Consider the following 18,625-nt stretch of genomic DNA (forward strand, 5'->3'; position numbering starts at 1 on the left):
TTGTTTTTGGTATGGAGTTATTTAGGTGGTGCTTGGAATTGAACCCAGGGCCTCACACATACTTAGGGTACAGGCTAACACCGAACCACAATTCCAGCCCCAGGAATTGTTTTTATAAAGGAAGTAGAGGAAGCATTCTAGATGCTTATCTCACGGGAGCAAAAATGGGAATGACACCTGGGTATAGTGCCTCGTATATGTCACCCCAGTTCTAAGGCTGGGGCAGAAATGTTGCTGCAAACTGGAAGCCAGCCTGGAAGAGACAGAAGCTATTAATTTTTTTTTTCCCCGCTTGTTTGAGACAGGGTCTCACTCTGCAGCCCAGGCTAGCCTCTAACTCACTGCAGTTCTCCTACCTCAGCCTCCCAAGCTGTTGGGGTTACAGACCCATGCTGCCACCATGCCGGGTTCAACCGTGGTTGAACTGTGCCTGACTTCTGTGTGCGTTTCTTAGCCCTTTGGATCTCAGCTTCAGAATGAAAGGCTAAATAAAAAATTAAGTATGTGAAACAAGATTGATCTCATAAAGGGTTATGTCACACGCACTCGGGAGGCAGAGGCAGGCGGATCTCTGTGAGTTCGAGGCCAGCCTGGCCTACAGAGTGAGACCCAGAGCAACCAGGTTGACCCTAACTCAAAAGGGAAAAGTAGCCAAAAGAAAGGAGTCTAATGTGGTGTAAACTTGGAACAAACAGCTGGACATGGTGGTGCACACCTTTGATCCCAGCATTCAGGAGACACAAACGGGTGGACATAAACTTGCCTAGTCTACACAGTGGGTTCCAGACCTGCCAGGGCTACCTGGTGAGACTTTATTTCAAAGGGATGGCGGGAGGTGGGCTAGAGAGATGTCCCAGCTGTTAAGAGTGCTTGCTGCTCTTGCAGAGGACCCAAGTTTGGTTCCCAGGACCCACATCAGGCAGCTCACAACCACCAGTAACTCCAGCTCCAGGGAATTTGAAGCCCTCTTCTGGGCTCCATGGGCGCACACATGCCATTCACTCATACAGACATGCACACGTACACATAAAGATAATTCTTCAAAAAAATCTTTAAAAATTAGCCAGGTCGTGGTGGCACACACCTTTGATCCCAGCACTTTGAAGGGAGAGGCAGGCGTATCTCTCAGAGTTTGAGGCCAGCCTGGTCTACAGAGAGAGTTCCAGAACAGCCAGGGCTTCACAGAAAAACCCTGTCTAGGGTGGAGGGGAAAAAAGAAAAAAAAAACAAGAGGACAGTTACAATGTGAGTCATGGCCACTAGGTGGCAGTGCTTGCCCAGAAACTTTGTTCCCCATTGTGAAGCCGACCACAATAGGCGGGTTCAGAGTCAGATTTACAGTTACAGGAAGTGTAGCTCAGTGGTAGAGTGCTCCCCTAGCATGTGCAAAGCCCTGAGTTCTCCCCATAGCCCAATAAAACTAAGCGTTTGTGTTGTTTCTTGAAACAGGGTCTCATGTTGCCCAGGCTGGCCTTGAATTTGCTATGTTGCTTGAATTCCGGGGGTTCCTCCCTCCACCTCCAGGGTGCTAGGAGTACAGGCAAGCACTACCAAGCCTAGCCTCAATGTAAAAAATAATAAAATACATGTCACTTATGCATTTGTGTGTGGAGCAGGAGGGGTGCATGCAGGCCACAGCATAGGTGTGGAAGTTAGAGAACATGTTTTTTAGGAGTTGCTTCTCTCCCTCCACCGGGTAGGTTCCAAGGATGGACTCAAGAATATCATTCTCACGGGGTGTTGGTGGTGCACGCCTTTAATCCCAGCACTCGGGAGGCAGAGGCAGGCGGATCTCTGTGAGTTCGAGGCCAGCCTGGTCCACAGAGCAAGTGCCAGGACAGCCTCCGAAGCCACAGAGAAACCCTGCCTCGAAAAACCAAACATATATATATATATATCATTCTCAAGACGAGTACCTTTACACTCTGAGGCACCTCACCACCCAGCAATTAAAAACTATTAATACACTTGCTTTTCTTTTTGAAACAAGACCTGACTGTATAGCCCTGGCTTACACAGAACTCACTGTGTGACCAGGTTGGCCTAGAACTCAGAGTGATTGTGTCTCTGCCTCCAAAGTGCTGAGATTAAAGGTATGTGTCGCCACATGAGGCCAAATGGATAGCTTATCACCACAAAATAAACTGTTGTCCACCACAAACATAACCTCAGTGTTTGAAATGCTATGGCGAAACTGAGCACGAAGGCGCAAGCCTGTCGTCCCAGGGACATAGGGGCAGGAGGATCAGGACTTCATGGTCATCCTTGGCTACATAGTGAGTTTGAAGCCAGCCTGGGCTACATGAGACCTTATCTCAAAAACGGAGGTGGAAGAAATCAGATTCCATGACAAGGTTTCAGCTGCTGTGTTGTATGTTCTAATTGTTATTCAAAGCTCCCTGCTTTGATCTCTATTCTTTCCTCCAAAAATTGACTTTGCTATTCATAACATTTACTTCCATATACACTTAAAAGTCATCTTGTCAAGTAGCATTAAAAAAAAATAGTGCCACTGGGTTTTATTATTGGGATTCTATTAAATTGATGAGCTAATTGAGAGGCACTACTATAAATGGCATTTGCAACCTTGAGTCCTCCTGCTCATGAATGCAGTAATCACCAGTGTCATTATTCATTTTCTTATTTTGTCCTTTCTTGCTGATACTTACTTTTATGATTGCAATTTATAGCTTATTTATTACTTTTGAGACTGGGTCTCAATATGTAGCCCTGGCTGACCTGGTTAATATATATTTACCCAGGTGTAGTAGCCTAAACCTTTAATGCCAGCAGAGACAGATGGATCTCTGTGAGTTCAAGGCCAGCCTGATCTGCAGAGTGAGTTTCAGGACAGCCAGGACTAAGTAGAAACCTTCTTTTAAAACAAACAAAAAACAACAACAACAACAACAAAAATCAACCAGTTATTGTGGTCAGGGGTAAAGTATCCTTCCCCAAAGCTCATGTATTGAAAACTTGATCTCCAGCTGATGACTCTATTTGGGACATTGTGGAGGTTTCAGGAGGGAGGACGTAGCTGGAGGAAGTGGATCTCTCTGGTGATGTATCCTTAAGACTACCTGAATTTTTTGTCTCTTCTCTTTCCCTCTTTTGTGTTCTCCCATTTCTCTCTCTACCTTCTCCTCTCGTTCCCCCTCCCTTCCTGATAAACAGAGAAATCCGATTTCAGAAAACCAAAAAAAAAAAAAAAAAGAAAGAAAAGAACAGCAACAACAAAAAATCCACTTAAATGCTGGCCTCTCACAGAGATCCTCCAGCCTCCCGAGTGCTGGGATTAAAGGCAAGCACCACCACTGCCCAGCTTCAAGTGGAGATTTCAAAACAAGCAGTTGCTTACATAGATCTCAAGTTCAGATGAATGGTCTAGACTGGGCGGTGGTGGCACAGGTCTTTAATCCTAGCACTCAAGAGGCAGAGGCAGGCAGATCTCCGAGTTGCAGGCCAACCTGGTCTATAGAGCGAGTTCTAGTACAGCCAAGGCTACACAGAGAAACCCTGTCTCAAAAAAACAAGAAAAAAAACCAAATCATGGAAATGGTATTTCACAACCCTGAAAACAGGTTAGATGATTCAAGGACTGAGGGCAAACAGCAGAGATTCGAGACAGAATGAAGGAATGTTGCAGTATTGTGTGAATGGGGAAAAGAGGACTTGTGTGGAAGCAAGAACAACCACCAACACTGTGTCCAGGAAGGCCACATTTTGCAAAGGTGATTTTGACAAATCTGGAGAGCAAGTGATTTGCAGGCTAAGTGATAACCACAGCATCTAGCAACAGGGGCCCACTTGTGACCTGGGAAGAAAGAATTCATTGTAGCTGCCTCAAGAACATGGACAAATATTAACTATGGAGACCAAATGTTATTTCTCTTTTTATTTTGAGACAGGATCTCATTATGTAGGGGTGGCTGGTCTAAAACTATGTAGACTAGCCTGGCCTCAAACTCAGAGAGATTTGCCTATTTCGGACTTTTAAATGCTGGTATTAAAGGCATGTATCACCACACCCAACAATAAAATCCCCTTTTTTTTTTTTTTTTTTTTTTTTTTTTTTTTTTTTTTTGGTTTATTTTGAGACAGGGTTTCTCTGTGAAACAGTCCTGGCTGTCCCAGAACTAGACCAGACTGGCCTCCAACTCACAAATATCCTCCTGCCTCCGGAGTGCTGGGATTAAAGGTGTGTGCCACCACCGCCCAACAAATCTTTTGATATATATATTAGGATTTTTATTTTTTTATGTTTTTTATTTTTGTTTGGTTTATTTTCATTTGATGCATACTAATGTTTTGGTTTTGACTACACATGTGTCTTTGTGAGTGTGTAGATTGGCACCAGACTGCTGGATAGTCACAAGCTGAACAAGCACAGAGTTTATATAGGGCTTCTCAGGGGCGGAGTTTCTCCAGGGAGATTTCCAGGAGGGGAATTGATCAGATTTCAATCCGTGAGCTCAGATTGGCTAGATCCAGTGCTCAGGGGTTCGTTGGTTTTCTGCTCAAGGTCAGGGGCAGATTTGGCTCTGGTTTCAGTGCCAAAGTGTGTTTCTTTCACTGGACTTTTCTAGCCTTTTGGCTCTTTTTACGGCCAGGGTGTATTTCTTTCGCTGGCTCTCATTTCAGGGACAAAGTGTGTTTCTTTGGCACTGGTTTCAGAGTCGGGCCAGAATGTGTTTCTTTGGCTGGCCCTTACACACACACACACACACACACACGCGCGCGCGCGCGCGCTCCTGCGGCAAGCATCCCCGCAGACATAAACATATAACAGACACACCATTTTTTTTTTTCGGTTTTATTTTGGTTTTCTGAGACAGGGTTTCCCTGTGTGTAGCCCTAGCTGCCTTGGAACTCGCTCTGAAGACCAGGCTGCCCTCGAACTCACAAGAGATCCACCTGCCTCTGCCTCCCGAGTGCTGGAAACCACCGCCGGGGAGGCACACATTTAAAAAAAGAAAGAAAGTTCTAGCCTCCACAAGCACCTGAGCGCACCCAAAGCCAAAATTTAAAAATACATGTATATCAAGAAAGGCCAAGTATTAGGGGGCGGCGCGGGGACACGTGCGCACCACGCACTCCAGCCTTGCGGAAGCCACGCTACAGCGCACCGGAAGTGGCTGTCCCCATTAGGGGTGCTCCGGACACTCGCAGGAAGCCGACCTTCCCAGAAAGCAAACTGGGGGGGGGGGTTAAAAAAAAAAAAAGAAAGAGAATTTAAAAAGGGGAGGGGGAGTGTAAAGAGGCCGGCGCGGAGGCGCCACGGTGCACCCTCCCTCACCCGCGCGCTCCCGTCGCCCGGCCAGGGCCGCTGCGCACGCGCAGCCCAGGCTTGCGAGCCCCCAGCGCGGCCCATCCGGCAGGGCCGTCAGGTGCGTATTCGCCGCCGTTTCCCTCACAACTTCCGCTTCCGGAAGTCCCCCGGGGAAGAGACAGCGCCCGGGGCGCGGGGCGGAACCCTCAGGCGCCCGGAGACCGGCTCCGAACCCCATTTACCGAACCGCGAGCAGGCCCTAAGGAGTGGGGGTGGGGCGGGGGAGACGCGCCGCTGGACGCGGGACCCGCGCACGCAAGGCGTACGCCGAAATCTCCGTTCTGATTGGCTGGGACGGGAGCGCGGAGGCGGGAAAGGACTAGGCCCCAGCGCGCAGGGACATCACGGGGTGCCTGACTTGCCCGCTCTGTGTGTGGAAGCACTTGATTGGTGAAGGGAGGAGGCGGGGCCATCGCGGTTGCCTAGTAACGGCGCTCTGGTTTCGCCCTTGCTGTCACCCCTGGCCTATAGACTGCAGGATTTAGGGGGCGGGTCTGGGGTCTTGGTGGCCAAGGTCCTATGAGAGTCAGGAAAGCGGAGGAAAGGAGCCAGGCTCCAGAATGAGGCCTAGTGACGGTACAAGATGACCAATGACCGCAGCACCTAGTACAACAACCGCCCAAAAAACTTTAAGTGAAATTTATTTAACGATGTAGATAACCTGTTGTACCCAAAGCATTATTCCAGCATGGACTCAGCATAAAGAACCAGAAATGAGCTAGCAGTGGTGGAGCATGCCTTCAGGTGGACTGAGTTCAAGGACAGCCTGGTCTGTATAGCAAGTTCCAGGCCTGCTGAAGCTGCACCGTGAGACCTTGTCTCTAAATAAATTATAGCAGCTTTGGTGAGACACAGGAAAATTCACCCTTTAAAATATAAATAACACAAGTCAGAACCCCCCCCATGATAAAATAAAAAACATAAGAATAAAATGAAAAAAATAAAGTGTAGTGTGGTATCTCATACATGTCTGTCAGCCCAGCACGTGGAGATGCTGCAACAAGAGGATTTCAGAGAGTTACAGGATAAAAGTACATAGCCAGGTACTCCTTTAAAAAAAAAAAATAAATGTAGCCGGGCATTGGTAGCGCACGCCTTTAATCCCAGCACTCGGGAGGCAGAGGCAGGCGGATCACTGTGAGTTCGAGGCCAGCCTGGTCTCCAGAGCGAGTGCCAGGATAGGCTCCAAAGCTACACAGAAAAATCCTTGTCTCGAAAAACAAAACAAAAATAAAATAAAATAAAAAATAAAAAAATAAATGTAAGAGAGGCTGAAGAGATGGCCTAGCAGTTAAGAACTTGTACTGCTGTTGCTAAGGATCAGGCTTCAATTCCCAGGACCCATTTGGCAATTCACAACGACCACCACCTGTAACTACAGTTCCAGGGCATTCGGTACCTTTTCTGACCCCCTCCATCGACAGGCATGCACATGATACACATACATTGCATTCAGGCAAAACACTCCTACACACACACTTTTTTTTTTTCCCGAGACAGGGTTTCTCTGTGGCTTCGGAGGCTGTCCTGGAACTTGCTCTGTAGACCAGACTGGTCTCGAACTCACAGAGATCCTCCTGCCTCTGCCTCCCGAGTGCTGGGATTAAAGGCATGTGCCACCACAGCCTGGCAACACACACAGATTTTTAATGAAGGAGCTCTTCCAAGCGTGCCCCTCCACAGGTGTCCTGCCTGTTCTCTCGGCATCGAGGCTCATCAGCAGGTGCTGCCATTAAGGGCCATTTCTTCAGAAATTATTGTAAGGGAAGAACTTTTGAAAGATGGTTTCCTGAGAGACTTTTTTTGATGGAGGGTTGATTTTTTGAGACAGGGTTTCTCTGTGTAGCTTTGGAGCCTGTCCTGGAACTTGCTTTGTAGATGAGGCTGGCCTCAAACTCACAGAGATCTGCCTGCCTTTGCCTCCCGAGTGCTGGGAGTAAAGGTGTGGGTCACCACCGCCTGGCTGAGAAACTTTTTAACAAAAGTGAAATTTAGAGACTGCATTAAGGACTCTCAGACATGCCATCTCTTGATTAAACATTACAGCCCAAAAGGACATCTTGTGGATCCACTGGAGTTGGCTTCGTTATGAGAGAGAAAAATAACAGAGGCAGCGTTGCTGTCTGAATGTTTTAGTAGAGATGCCTGTAACTATTTGTCCAAAGAATCTGAAGTCCTCCATTATGCCCCCAAGATGCATGGTGCATTGGTTGTTTGCCAGCCTTTTTATCTGTGCATTATCAATATCACCTGCCACAAAGGCAAGGTAGAGACACCTGATTATGGTCAGCAGTCCAGATGTGTTGTGATCAAGAGTTCCCAATTTTGTAACGTTGGTCTCAGTCTAAAATAGCAGCTCTTTGTCCTTTGAAGAGTGAGGATATCTGCCAGTGGGACAGCATGAAGCATAAATCAACACTTAAGAATTTGATCCCACGCCAGGGGTTGGTGGCGCACGCCTGTAATCCCTGCACTTGGGAGGCAGAGGCAGGTGGATCTCTGAGTTTGAGATCAGCCTGGTATACAGAGCGAGTTCCAGGACAGCCTCCAATGCCACAGAGAAACCCTGTCTCAAGAAGAAAAAAAAGAATTTGATCCCACAAGTTCCAGGGGGCTGACTACACAAACCTCTTTACTATGTTCTGGTCTCCTGTGTTCTCCTTTGATCCTTGTAGCTGTTTCAAATGTGGTCATTTTTCACCATAAATTTTATGTAGTTAATATTTTCTTTGAACCTATTAAATAAGACCTATTCATTTATAAAAATAAATGGAGGTGCTGGAGAGATGGCTCAGGAGTTAAGAGTGCTTGCTGCCCTTGCAGAGGTCCAGAGTGTAGTTCTGAGAAGCCATAGCAGGGAACTTGCAACCCTCTGTAACTCTAGATCCAAGGGATCTAAAGCTCTCTGCCCTACACAGACACCTGCTCTCTCAATTCCTCCCCCGCCTCTCCCTCTGACACATACACGCACACACGCGCGCGCGCGCGCACACACACACACACACACACACACACACACACACACATAAATATGCACATATAACTACATCTTTTAAAGGTAGGAGAATAAATAAAGCAAGCTTTTTGTGTGTGGATAACACCACTATTTTTAGTTCTGTGCATTGGATATGGGTATTTATTCTTGGATTCTTGTGGGTGTTTACTAAAGAACAGAATTACTGGGTCAGACTTTGTGGGTGTTTTATTTTATTTGTTTGTTTATACTTGGGACTGAGCCCAGAACTACTGAGCTACGGCCCAAGATTTATGTTTTGTTTCTTAGGTTTATTTATTTATGTATTTATTTATTTTGAGACAGGGTTTCTCTATGTAACAGCCCTGACTGTCCTGAAACTCTCTTTGTAGATCAGGATGACCTCAAACTCAACAAAAATCTCACTGCCTCTGCCTCCAGAGTGCTGGGATTAAAGGCGTGCACCACCACCGTCTAGCAGGAACTTGGCTTCTTGATCTACCATCTCACCTGTTGAGAGACCATAGTAACTAGCCAACTCCTGGCTGTACATTAAGTATCTCAGGCCAGCTGCAATTCTCAAGGAATATATATATATATATATATATATATATATATATAATATATATATATCACAGAACTTCCTGGTCTGCCATGATGGGACCCATCTAACCACACATTCCTGTCTCTGTGGTGCTATCTTGTTTGTACTCTAATAATAAAGCTTGCTTGAAGATTCGAGGGCAGAGCCAGCCACTAGCTAACCATAGAGGTCTGGAGGTCTGTGCCGACAGACAGGAAGTGTGATGGCTCAGTGGAGAGAGGAAGTGATAAGGTGGGAGGACACAGGAGCTCAGTCTCTTTGGCTGAGGAGTTAGCAAGGTAAGAGTTGGCTGTGGCTGCTCTTTCAATAGTTGTCCCAATATCTGGCTCTGGGTTTTTATAATTAAGACCAGTTAGAGAGCCACATGCATCCATGCACCTTGCTTCTTTGCTCTGGGACCTGCAGGTTAGGTAGGGTCTGAGTACCCTACAAGGACTACCTCATGCCTTCAGAGTCCTAAGGATGCCTCACATCCCAAGGCTACTGGCATCTCCATCCTGTACCGGCCTGGGGATCAAACCTTTGAGTCATAATGGACCCTCAGTTTATGAACTCCCAGAGTTGTATCATGTGATCACAAGGACACTGACATCACTCATATCCTTGTTTCTTTTATACAGGAACAATGGCCCAAGTAGCAGTGTCCACCCTGCCCATTGGAGATGAGTCCTCAGACAGCAGGACGGTGGTGACATTCCTCATGTCTGCTCTGGAGTCCATGGTGAGACACTCTGCTTCTGCCACCATCTCACATTGCTGCTGAACTGAAGGATGGTGACACACTTCAGCGTCACTTCTTATGTACCCCCCCCTTGTCTGTATGGGGGTAGCCTTCAGTTTGGGCAATGGTGGTACACACCGTAAATGCCAGCACTTTGGGAGGTAGAGAAAGGAGGATCAGGAGGTCAAGGACATCAAGGGCATTGTTTTGATCTTTTTATACATATTTAGTATATATGACGTGTTTGTGGGGGGGGGTGTACACACCATAAAATGTACCCTGAAGTCAGAGGACCTCGTTTGTTAACCTGGTATTTTCCTTCCATCATGTGGGTGAAACTCTAGTTGCAATATCCCCTGGGCCATTTTGCTAACCCAACAGAGTGAGTTCAAGGCCAGTCTGGAACACATGAGACCATCCCCCTTAAAAAAAAGAAAAGAAAACTAGAAGTATCTGCCCCCAGAACCTTGCAATGGAAACAGATCCATTCCTGCATTTGACAAGTAAGTACCCATGATGAACCTCCTATATCCAGGCTATTGATGTAAGTTTTCTGGCCTGGCGGGTCCCTGGCCCTTGAGCCCCAAATAAACACACAGACGCTATATTAGTTATAAATCTGCTGGCCAGTGGCTTGAGCTTCTTATTGGCTAGCTCTGTCTTAATTATTAGCCTATTTCTATTAATCTATGTATTTCCATGTGGTCTTGTCTTGCTGGAGAACGCCTTACTTGTCCTCTCTTCCTGGGCTCTACATAACGACTCCAAAACATCTCTGTAGAGAAGAGAGCCATTTCTTGTTTCTCCCTGTTTATATCCTGATTCTGCCCAGCTACGTCACTTCCTATCTTTGTACAGACCTCCAGACCTCTCTGGTTAGCTAGTGGCGAGTTTCTGCTCAGCTGCGTCACTTCCTGTCTGGCCAATCAGCCAGTCAGTGTTTTATTCATTAACCAATAAGAAAAACATATATACAGAAGACCATCCCCATCACCAGGCCTCTTCTAGACACTGGAGGGTAGGTCAGACATGAGGGTAGGTCAGATCCCCTCACAGGTGGGTTTTTTGTTTGTTTTTTTGATTTTTTAAACAGGGTTTCTCTGTATTGCTTTGGAGGTTGTCCTGGCACTAGCTCTGGAGACCAGGCTAGCCTTGAACTCACAGAGATCCTCCTGCCTCTGCCTCCTGCATGCTGGGATCAAAGGCGTGTGCCACCAATGCCTGGCTCTTTTTTTTCCTTTTTTAAGACAGAGTTTCTCTGTGTAACAACCTTGGCTGTCCTGGAACTTGCTTTGTAAACCAGGCTGTCCTGAACTCAGAGAGAGATCCACCTGCCTCTGCCTTCCGAGTGCTGGGATCAAAGGCACACAAGTTATTTTCTGATCTTCACTTGAGTACCGTGATGTGGGTATGCTGGTGCTCACACACACCTACTACTACAACTCAAAATGAAAACTAGAATATGGAAAGAGATGTTTAAAGGAGAATGAGTGAGTACTTTGGGGGCTGGGAAAAGTCTCTTGGTACTTGCTCCTTTTGCTTTGTTGAGACAGATTCTTGTAGTTTTTTTGGGGGGTTGTTTGTTTGTTTTTTAACTCTTTGGCTCTTTTGGGGGGCCTTCCACCCAGCTCTGAAATAAATCACATAGAGGCTTATTCTTACTTATGAATGTCTGGGCCTTCACTTGGCTTGTTTCTAGCCAGCTTTTCTTAAATTCTCCCGCCAACCTCTTGCCTCTGGACTTTTATCTTTCTGTATTCTATATACGTTCCTTTACTTCGTATTCCATGGCTGGCTGGCTGGCCTCTGGTGTCCTCTCTCCTTTTCTCATCCTTGATCCCCTCTTCTCTTTCTCCTATTTATTTTCTCTCCCTGCCAGCCCTCCATCTTTTCTCCTGCCCAGCTCTTTATTAGACCAATCAGGTGTTTTAGACAGGCACACTAACACAGCTTCACGGAGTTGAACAAATGCAACATAAAAGAATGCAACACATCCTTGCATCGTTAAACAAATGTTTCACAGCATAAACAAATGTAACACATCTTAAAATAATACTCCTCAACAGATTCTGATCCAGCCCAGACTGACCTTGAACTTGCCTCCACCTCCTCAGTGCTGGGATCATGGGTGTGTGCCAGTCGTTCTTCTACGTGATTTTTTCCTTCTGTCCCTCCAGTAGAGCTCCCCAGTCAACCTAACCAACTCTAGACCTGCATGTGTAGAAGCTACCATTGCCATTTGTGTTTCTGTTTCAGTGTAAAGAGCTGGCCAAGTCCAAGGCTGAGGTGGCCTGCATCGCTGTGTATGAGACGGACGTGTACGTAGTGGGGACAGATCGAGGCTGTGCCTTTGTCAACGCCAGGCAGGATTTCCAGAAAGACTTTGCACAGCACTGTAGGTGGCCACCATTGCATTGTGTCACACTGGTGCTGTTTGTTTGTTTGTTTGGTTTTTATATTGGGGATTGGATTTAGGGCCTTACTTGTGCTGTGCAAGTACTCCACCATTGAACTGTATACTGTATCCCCAATTTAACCTCATATTTCATCTTATAAAAAATTTTCTTACCAGGCTTTGGTGGCGCCTTAGGAGGCAGAGGCAGGCGGATCTCTGTGAGTTTGAAACCAGCCTGGTCTACAAGAGCAGTTCCAGGATGGCCTCCAAAGCCACAGAGAAACCCTGTCTCAAAAAACCAAAACAAAAACAAAAACAAAAACTCTATGCTGGGGCTGGAGAGATGGCTCAGAGGTTAAGAGCACTGACTGCTCTTCCAGAGATCCTGAGTTCAATTCCCAGCAACCACATGGTGGCTTACAACCATCTATTATAAGATCTTGTGCCCTCTTCTGGTGATAAATAAATAAAATCTTAAAAAAACAAAACAAAACAAAAAAAAAACCTCTATGCTAGGTAGAGATGGCACACGCCTTTAATCCCAGCACTCGCAGAGGCAGGTGGATCTCTGTGAGTTTGAGGACAGCCTGGTCTCCAGAGAGAGTTCCAGTACAGCCAAAGCTACACAGAGAAATAGTCTCAGTGGGAGGGGGGATCTATTCTTGAGGCCAGAGGGTACAGCTCAATTAGTAGAGCAGTTGTCTTGATTGTGTGAATTCTGAGGTCTCCATCCTCAGAAAAACCAAAACAAACAACAACCCTCTTTATTTCTTTATATAGAAGGGTCATTTTATGATTTTTTCCCTCCTTTTCCTCTCTAACAGATGGGAGGGCCAGAAAGAATTGCTTGCTGTGACCCATGTCCATCCTGTGTTTGCAGGCCAGGGGGAAGGGCTGCCTGAAGAAAAACTGCTCTGTCCCGAAAATGGAGAAGCCCAGATGCTCAGGAAAGCAGTGGAGGATCATTTCTGCCTTTGTTACCGTAAGTCCCCATGGAGCATGGGCACCCCCATCCATGTATATATGCCCCATCCACATATATATACCCCCATCCATGTATATATGCCCCCATCCATGTATATATGCCCCCATCCACGTATATATGCCCCCATCCATATATAACACACACACACACACACACACACACACACACACAAGTGTGTCTGTCTGTCTGTGAGAGTGAAGGACACATGTGTCAAACAGTACACATGGAGGTCACAGAACAACTTGGAGGAAGTTGGTGTTCTCTTTCCGCTGTGGGTTCAGGAGACTGCTTATGCGCACTCAGGTCACCATGCTTGCACAGTAAGCACTTTATGTACTGAACCCTCTCCAGCCCATGAGTGCTCCAGGCAGCCATGTAGGAGTTGTGTAATGGTATCAGCTTGATGACTTAAGACTCTTTGAACTCATCCATTCATTAATGTATATATTTATTTTGAAGTACTGTGTGAGGGGGCACCTAGAGTGTCACGTATGCCAGGCATGTGCTCTTCCGCTGAGCCACACCTTTGGCCCCTCATTGGGGGATGGATTCTAGTTCCAGCCTCCACATCACAAAGAAAAAAAAACCCCACAAAACACCTCTAAATCATCAGATAGCTTTGCAGCAGCAGGGGAGTCAATGAGTGCAAATATGAGTAAAGTACAATGGTTCACATATACATATAGGAAAATGTCACAAGAAAGCTAGATATGATGAGCACACTTGTGATCCCAGCACTCGGGACCCTGAGGCAGGAGGATCACTGCAAGTAGGATACCAACCTGGAGTCCAGGCACCATGGGCTACTTTTCTCAAAAGTAAAAGAAATAGCCAGGCCCAAGTTTTTTATCCTAGCAATCCAGAGGCAGAGGCAGGTGGATCTCTGTGAGTCTGAGGCCAGCCTCAGACAGAGTTCTAGAACAGTTCAAACTGTTACACAGAGAAACCCTGTCTTGAAAAACCAATAAATAAGCCTGGTGGTGATAGCACAGGCCTTTAATCCCAGCGCTCTGGAGGTGAAGGCAGGTGGATCTCTGTGGGTTCAAGGCTGGGGAGAGGGTGGTAAATGAATAAATGAAGGGGGCAGATGAATGAATGAATGTGGCTGCTCTTGGCCACTAAGTCCGAGTGTTGGGCTAAAGCCTGGAGATTTGGATTAATTACAAGACTCCTGATCCTTTTCTGACAGAAAGTCTCCCACCTTTATTGTGGAGCAGCCTTATATATAAACTTACAAAAACTCCAGGTCAAAGGGTTCACAACAGGATATTGATCCCAGTGGGGTGAGGTCATGAAAACAGGAGGTACCTGTGGTTATGCTAGAAAACAACTCTTAGAGACCCCATGGGGGCTGGGTCCCAACAGACAAATAAGTAAGAAAAGGAAAGGAGAGGAAAACCATGAAAAGAAAGCAGTATAAGGGGCTGGGATAGAGGCACAAAACAATAACCCTGGCACTCAAAAGGCTGAGGTAGAACGATCAGGAGTTCAAGACCAGCCTGGGCAATAAGAGACTGTCTTAAAAACAGCACACAAAGCCAGGCGTTGGTAGCGCACACCTTTAATCCCAGCACTTGGGGAGGCAGAGGCTGGCAGATCTCTGTGAGGTCAAGGCCAGACTGGTCTACAGAGCGAGTGCCAGGATAGGCTCCAAAGCTACACAGAAAAACCCTGTCTCAAAAAAAAAAAAAAAAAAAAAACAGCACACAGAATGACAATTACAACAATATACTGCCCTCAGTTCCTAAGGGCTGTCTTCCCAACCCACACAGCTTCGTGCATTTCTGTAACCTCTAAGTGCCTGAGAGTCAGAGCCTTCATTCAGCACAGGGAGCCTGGGGTCCCAGGTGATACTTCCCTGTGAGCAGTGGGCTTCTAGTACCTTGGTCCTCAGCACCTGCTGATGACCTAGCTCTAGGCAATGAGTGAACATGCTCCAGGCAAGCTACCTTACCCCACATTGTCTCAGTCTGACTTATTTCCATACAGTGAGTTAGTTAAGCTGGATTGGGGTGCTGTCAATAGAGACAGACCTGGGGCAGGAACACTAACTGCTCAGCCCCCAAGAAAATGGAAGACCGGGCCTGTTCGCCTTGTTTTCCTGTGTATCTGTCTACTGTCCATGTAAGTCAGAAAAGGACACCAGACGCTTTGGAGTTGTGTGTGGTGGTAAACCACCATGTGGGTACTGGAGTACAGGTGTGTGCCACCATTCCTCTTTATACAGTACTGGGATTACCTGAGTCTTTGTGTATGCTAAGCATATGCACTCTATGTGCTGATTTTCAGCCATAGTTTTACAACTTTGATTGGGATTTGTATTGATCTTTTAGTGTAGAGAAGCTAAAAGCTACTTTGTGCTTTTTTTTTTTTTTGAGACAGGGTTTCTCTGTGTAGCTTTGGAGGCTGTTGTGGAACTCACTCTGTAGACCAGGCTGGCCTCAAACTCACAAAGATCCACCTGACTCTGCCTCCTGAGTGCTGGGATTAAAGGTGTGTGCCACCACCTGACTGATGATTATTGTGTGCAGTGTGCGCTCAAAGATGAACTATAGTCCGTGATGGTAAGATTTCTTTATTCAAGAAAGCACCAGAGCAAAACGCAGGCCAGAGGGAGGTCACAGGAACCCAGCTAGTGCAGCCAGAGAGAAGGGGCCAGGGTCTCCACGTGCAGCCATTAAGAAGCTTCCCTTACGTCACCCCGGCTTTCCTTCACCACGCCCTTATGGGCGAGTCCCCGGTCCACCTAGCACCTGTCCCAGGACTATTGGGCGGGGCTAGGGTGTCTCCCTACAATTCCCCTTTTAGTCTAAAAGAAGATTAAAACTTAATAGTGTAAAATATCCAAAACTAACAATCATAAAGGTGAAATACAAGAAGATAATCTCCTATGCCACATCCTATGTCTATTCCAGCTAAGTCTTAAAGTCATGTGGAAAAGCTGTCTAACTTGAACACCTCCTTCCAATCCCAAGTCTAAACAATAAGAAGGTCATTCTTAACTAGGCTTACACTACCCTAATAAACAATAATGGGGAACAGGGGCGTAGCATCTTCTAGGTTACTTCCTGCTGAAATGGGACGATGGTAGTCATGTGGGGTTCTGTGGGGGAAAAAAATGCTAGTACAGGGAAAGTCTCTAATGAGTTATGTCTAGTCCATGTTAGATGAGATTTGTTTGATTGAAGATCTGCATTGAAATCCTCAACTTGATTGAAGTCATTACTCGAGGTTCTGGTTGGAGTGTCAGTCGAAACGGAGTGAGTTGAATCCAGTGCAGTTGGGGAGGTGTAGTCCAATTCTTTTTCCGGAGCATGCAGGGATCGCTGTCAGGCTGGTTCTCGTTGGCTGTATGGGACTCAAACATAAGTGTCATCAGAGAAATGTTCGCTTGTTCATGTATGTGTACTGGGAAAGGCAATCCTTGAAGAACAACAATTATGAGAGGGTATAGGTCTTGAAAGAAAGAGCCAAGAAAAGACAAAGATAGTCCTCTTATTCTTCATTTATTCTGTATTACAGCAATTGGCTTCTTGATATAACACAGAAACTTTTAAAATGTTGTTAAATAACATGCTTGGATTTTAGGATAGGAAAGCCAAATCCAACTCTAAATCCAGCATCGATTTAATTGAATAGGGACTAGGAAATGAAGAGAAATAGAATTATTTGAGAGACAGCTGTAAATTTTATCATATGGCACATTCCTTTTGTTCGATGATTATAGCTACGTTCTTTCCTTAAGTATCTACACATGTAGTGTCCTTTGACTTTCGGAGGTGGGTTCCTGTGAGGATGAAAACAAAGCACTTCCCATCCTTTGGGAGGCTTTTATTTAGTTCATGAGATATACCTCAGTAAATACCTGTCAATCATCCTTGTTGAGAGGGTTGTCGTCCTCAACTCGAATCTTGATCAATTTTGATGGTATCCAAAGATTTTCTTCTCCTGTGGAGACAAATGCAAAACCCCTACCCCAAAGTAACACATGTCCAGGTTTCCATACCGAGGTCAGCACATCTTTGAAATACACTGGTTGGTTCAGTTCAGCAGTTTTTTCTGTAGTCCAGTGTCTTTCCGCAGCTGTTTGTCCACTGTCATTGACATTAAGAAAGTTTAGTGTTAATAAAGCATTATGCAATCTATGTTTGGGGAGTTTCGACCTTTCAACGACTGCTTGTCCTATAGGGTGTGTGGTATACCTGTGACATGCTTAATGTTATAGTATTTGAAGAACTGTTCCATTTTAGTGGAGACATATGCTGGAGCATTGTCAGTTTTTATCGGCGCCGGTATGCCCATAATTGCTATCACCTCCAGTAGGTGTGTAATAATGGAATCAGCTTTTTCAGAGTTGAGAGCAGTAGCCCATTGGAAACCTGAGAATGTGTCAATGGTATGATGCACATATTTCAAATTTCCAAATTCTATAAAGTGAAAGACATCCATTTGCCAGATCTCATTCCTCCGAAGGCCTTTAGGATTACATCCTGCTGGCAGCGGAGTTTGGTTATAAAAGGAACAAGTAGGACAGTTTCTCACTATCTCCTTGGCTTGTTGCCAAGTGATGGAGAAGTCCTTCTTTAAACCCTTGCTATTTACATGATGTTTTTTATGAAATTCTGAGGCTTCTAGCACAGTGCCAATCAATAAACAATCGATCTCGTCATTGCCTTGTGCCAGTGGGCCTGGCAGACCCGTATGGGATCTGATATGCATAATGTACAGTGGGTTACTTCTGTTTCTGATTGTTTCCTGTAACTGCAAGAACAACAAGGTTAGTTCAGTATTATCAGGGACGAATTCTGCAGTCTCTGTGTGCAAGACCACTCTCTCTGCATATTGGGAATCAGTAACTATATTAAGAGGTTCCGTAAAATCCATAAGCACCATGAGAATTGCATATAATTCTGTTTTCTGTACAGATGTATATGGACTTTGAACTACTTTACTTACCTCACCTGCTTTATAAACAACCTTACCTGTTTTGTTAGCATCAGTGTAGAAAGTAAGAACTCCAGAAATGGGAGTTTGTCTTACAATGTGTGGAAGAATCCAAACTGTCTTTTTTATGAATTTAATTCTGTCGGTTTTGGGATAGTTGTTACTAATTGTTCCCAAAAAGTCGGTAAGAGCTATCTGCCAATATTCATTATCCTTCCATAAGGAGGAAATTTCATCATTAGTTAAAGGTACTATAATCTCCGCTGGATCTTTCCCAGTTAGCTGACGAAGTCTTAATTTGCCCTTTAAAATCAAATCAGAAACCTTTTCTATATATGTCTTGAACTTTTTGGTCTGCTTATGTGGCAGGAATATCCATTCCAATATAGTGTCTTCCTTCTGCATCAGAATCCCAGAAGGGTATTCTCTGGATGGCAAGATAACCAGAATGCAGTCTAGATCAAGGTTTATCCGATCTACATGCGCATTCAATATTCTGTTTTCTACCCATTGTAGCTCTTTTTCTGCCTCAGCAGATAATATTCGTGGACTGTTTAAGTCCTTATCACCTTTTAGTGCCATTTTAAAATGCTTTAAGTCATGTCCTTCCACACCAATAATCATCTGTAATTGAGAAATTTTTCCTAGTAGCTTCTGAAGACTGTTGAGAGTT

General features: G+C 45.5%; 1 protein-coding gene across 1 annotated transcript in view; it reads left to right on the forward strand.

The window, feature by feature from the left end:
• Positions 1-5,232: 5,232 nt before the first annotated feature.
• The window catches only part of LOC100771200 (general transcription factor II-I repeat domain-containing protein 2), a 38,943-nt gene continuing 25,550 nt past the window's right edge, over positions 5,233-18,625 (forward strand). Inside the window, exons 1-4 of the mRNA XM_027416106.2 lie at positions 5,233-5,387; positions 9,528-9,628; positions 11,885-12,023; positions 12,904-13,005. Coding sequence (XP_027271907.1) covers positions 9,533-9,628; positions 11,885-12,023; positions 12,904-13,005 — 337 coding nt within the window. The 5' untranslated portion in view covers positions 5,233-5,387; positions 9,528-9,532. The remainder of the gene's footprint in view (positions 5,388-9,527; positions 9,629-11,884; positions 12,024-12,903; positions 13,006-18,625) is intronic.

This window comes from Cricetulus griseus, chromosome 4 (genome assembly GCF_003668045.3).
Source record: "Cricetulus griseus strain 17A/GY chromosome 4, alternate assembly CriGri-PICRH-1.0, whole genome shotgun sequence".
Classification (NCBI taxonomy): Eukaryota; Metazoa; Chordata; class Mammalia; order Rodentia; family Cricetidae; genus Cricetulus; species Cricetulus griseus.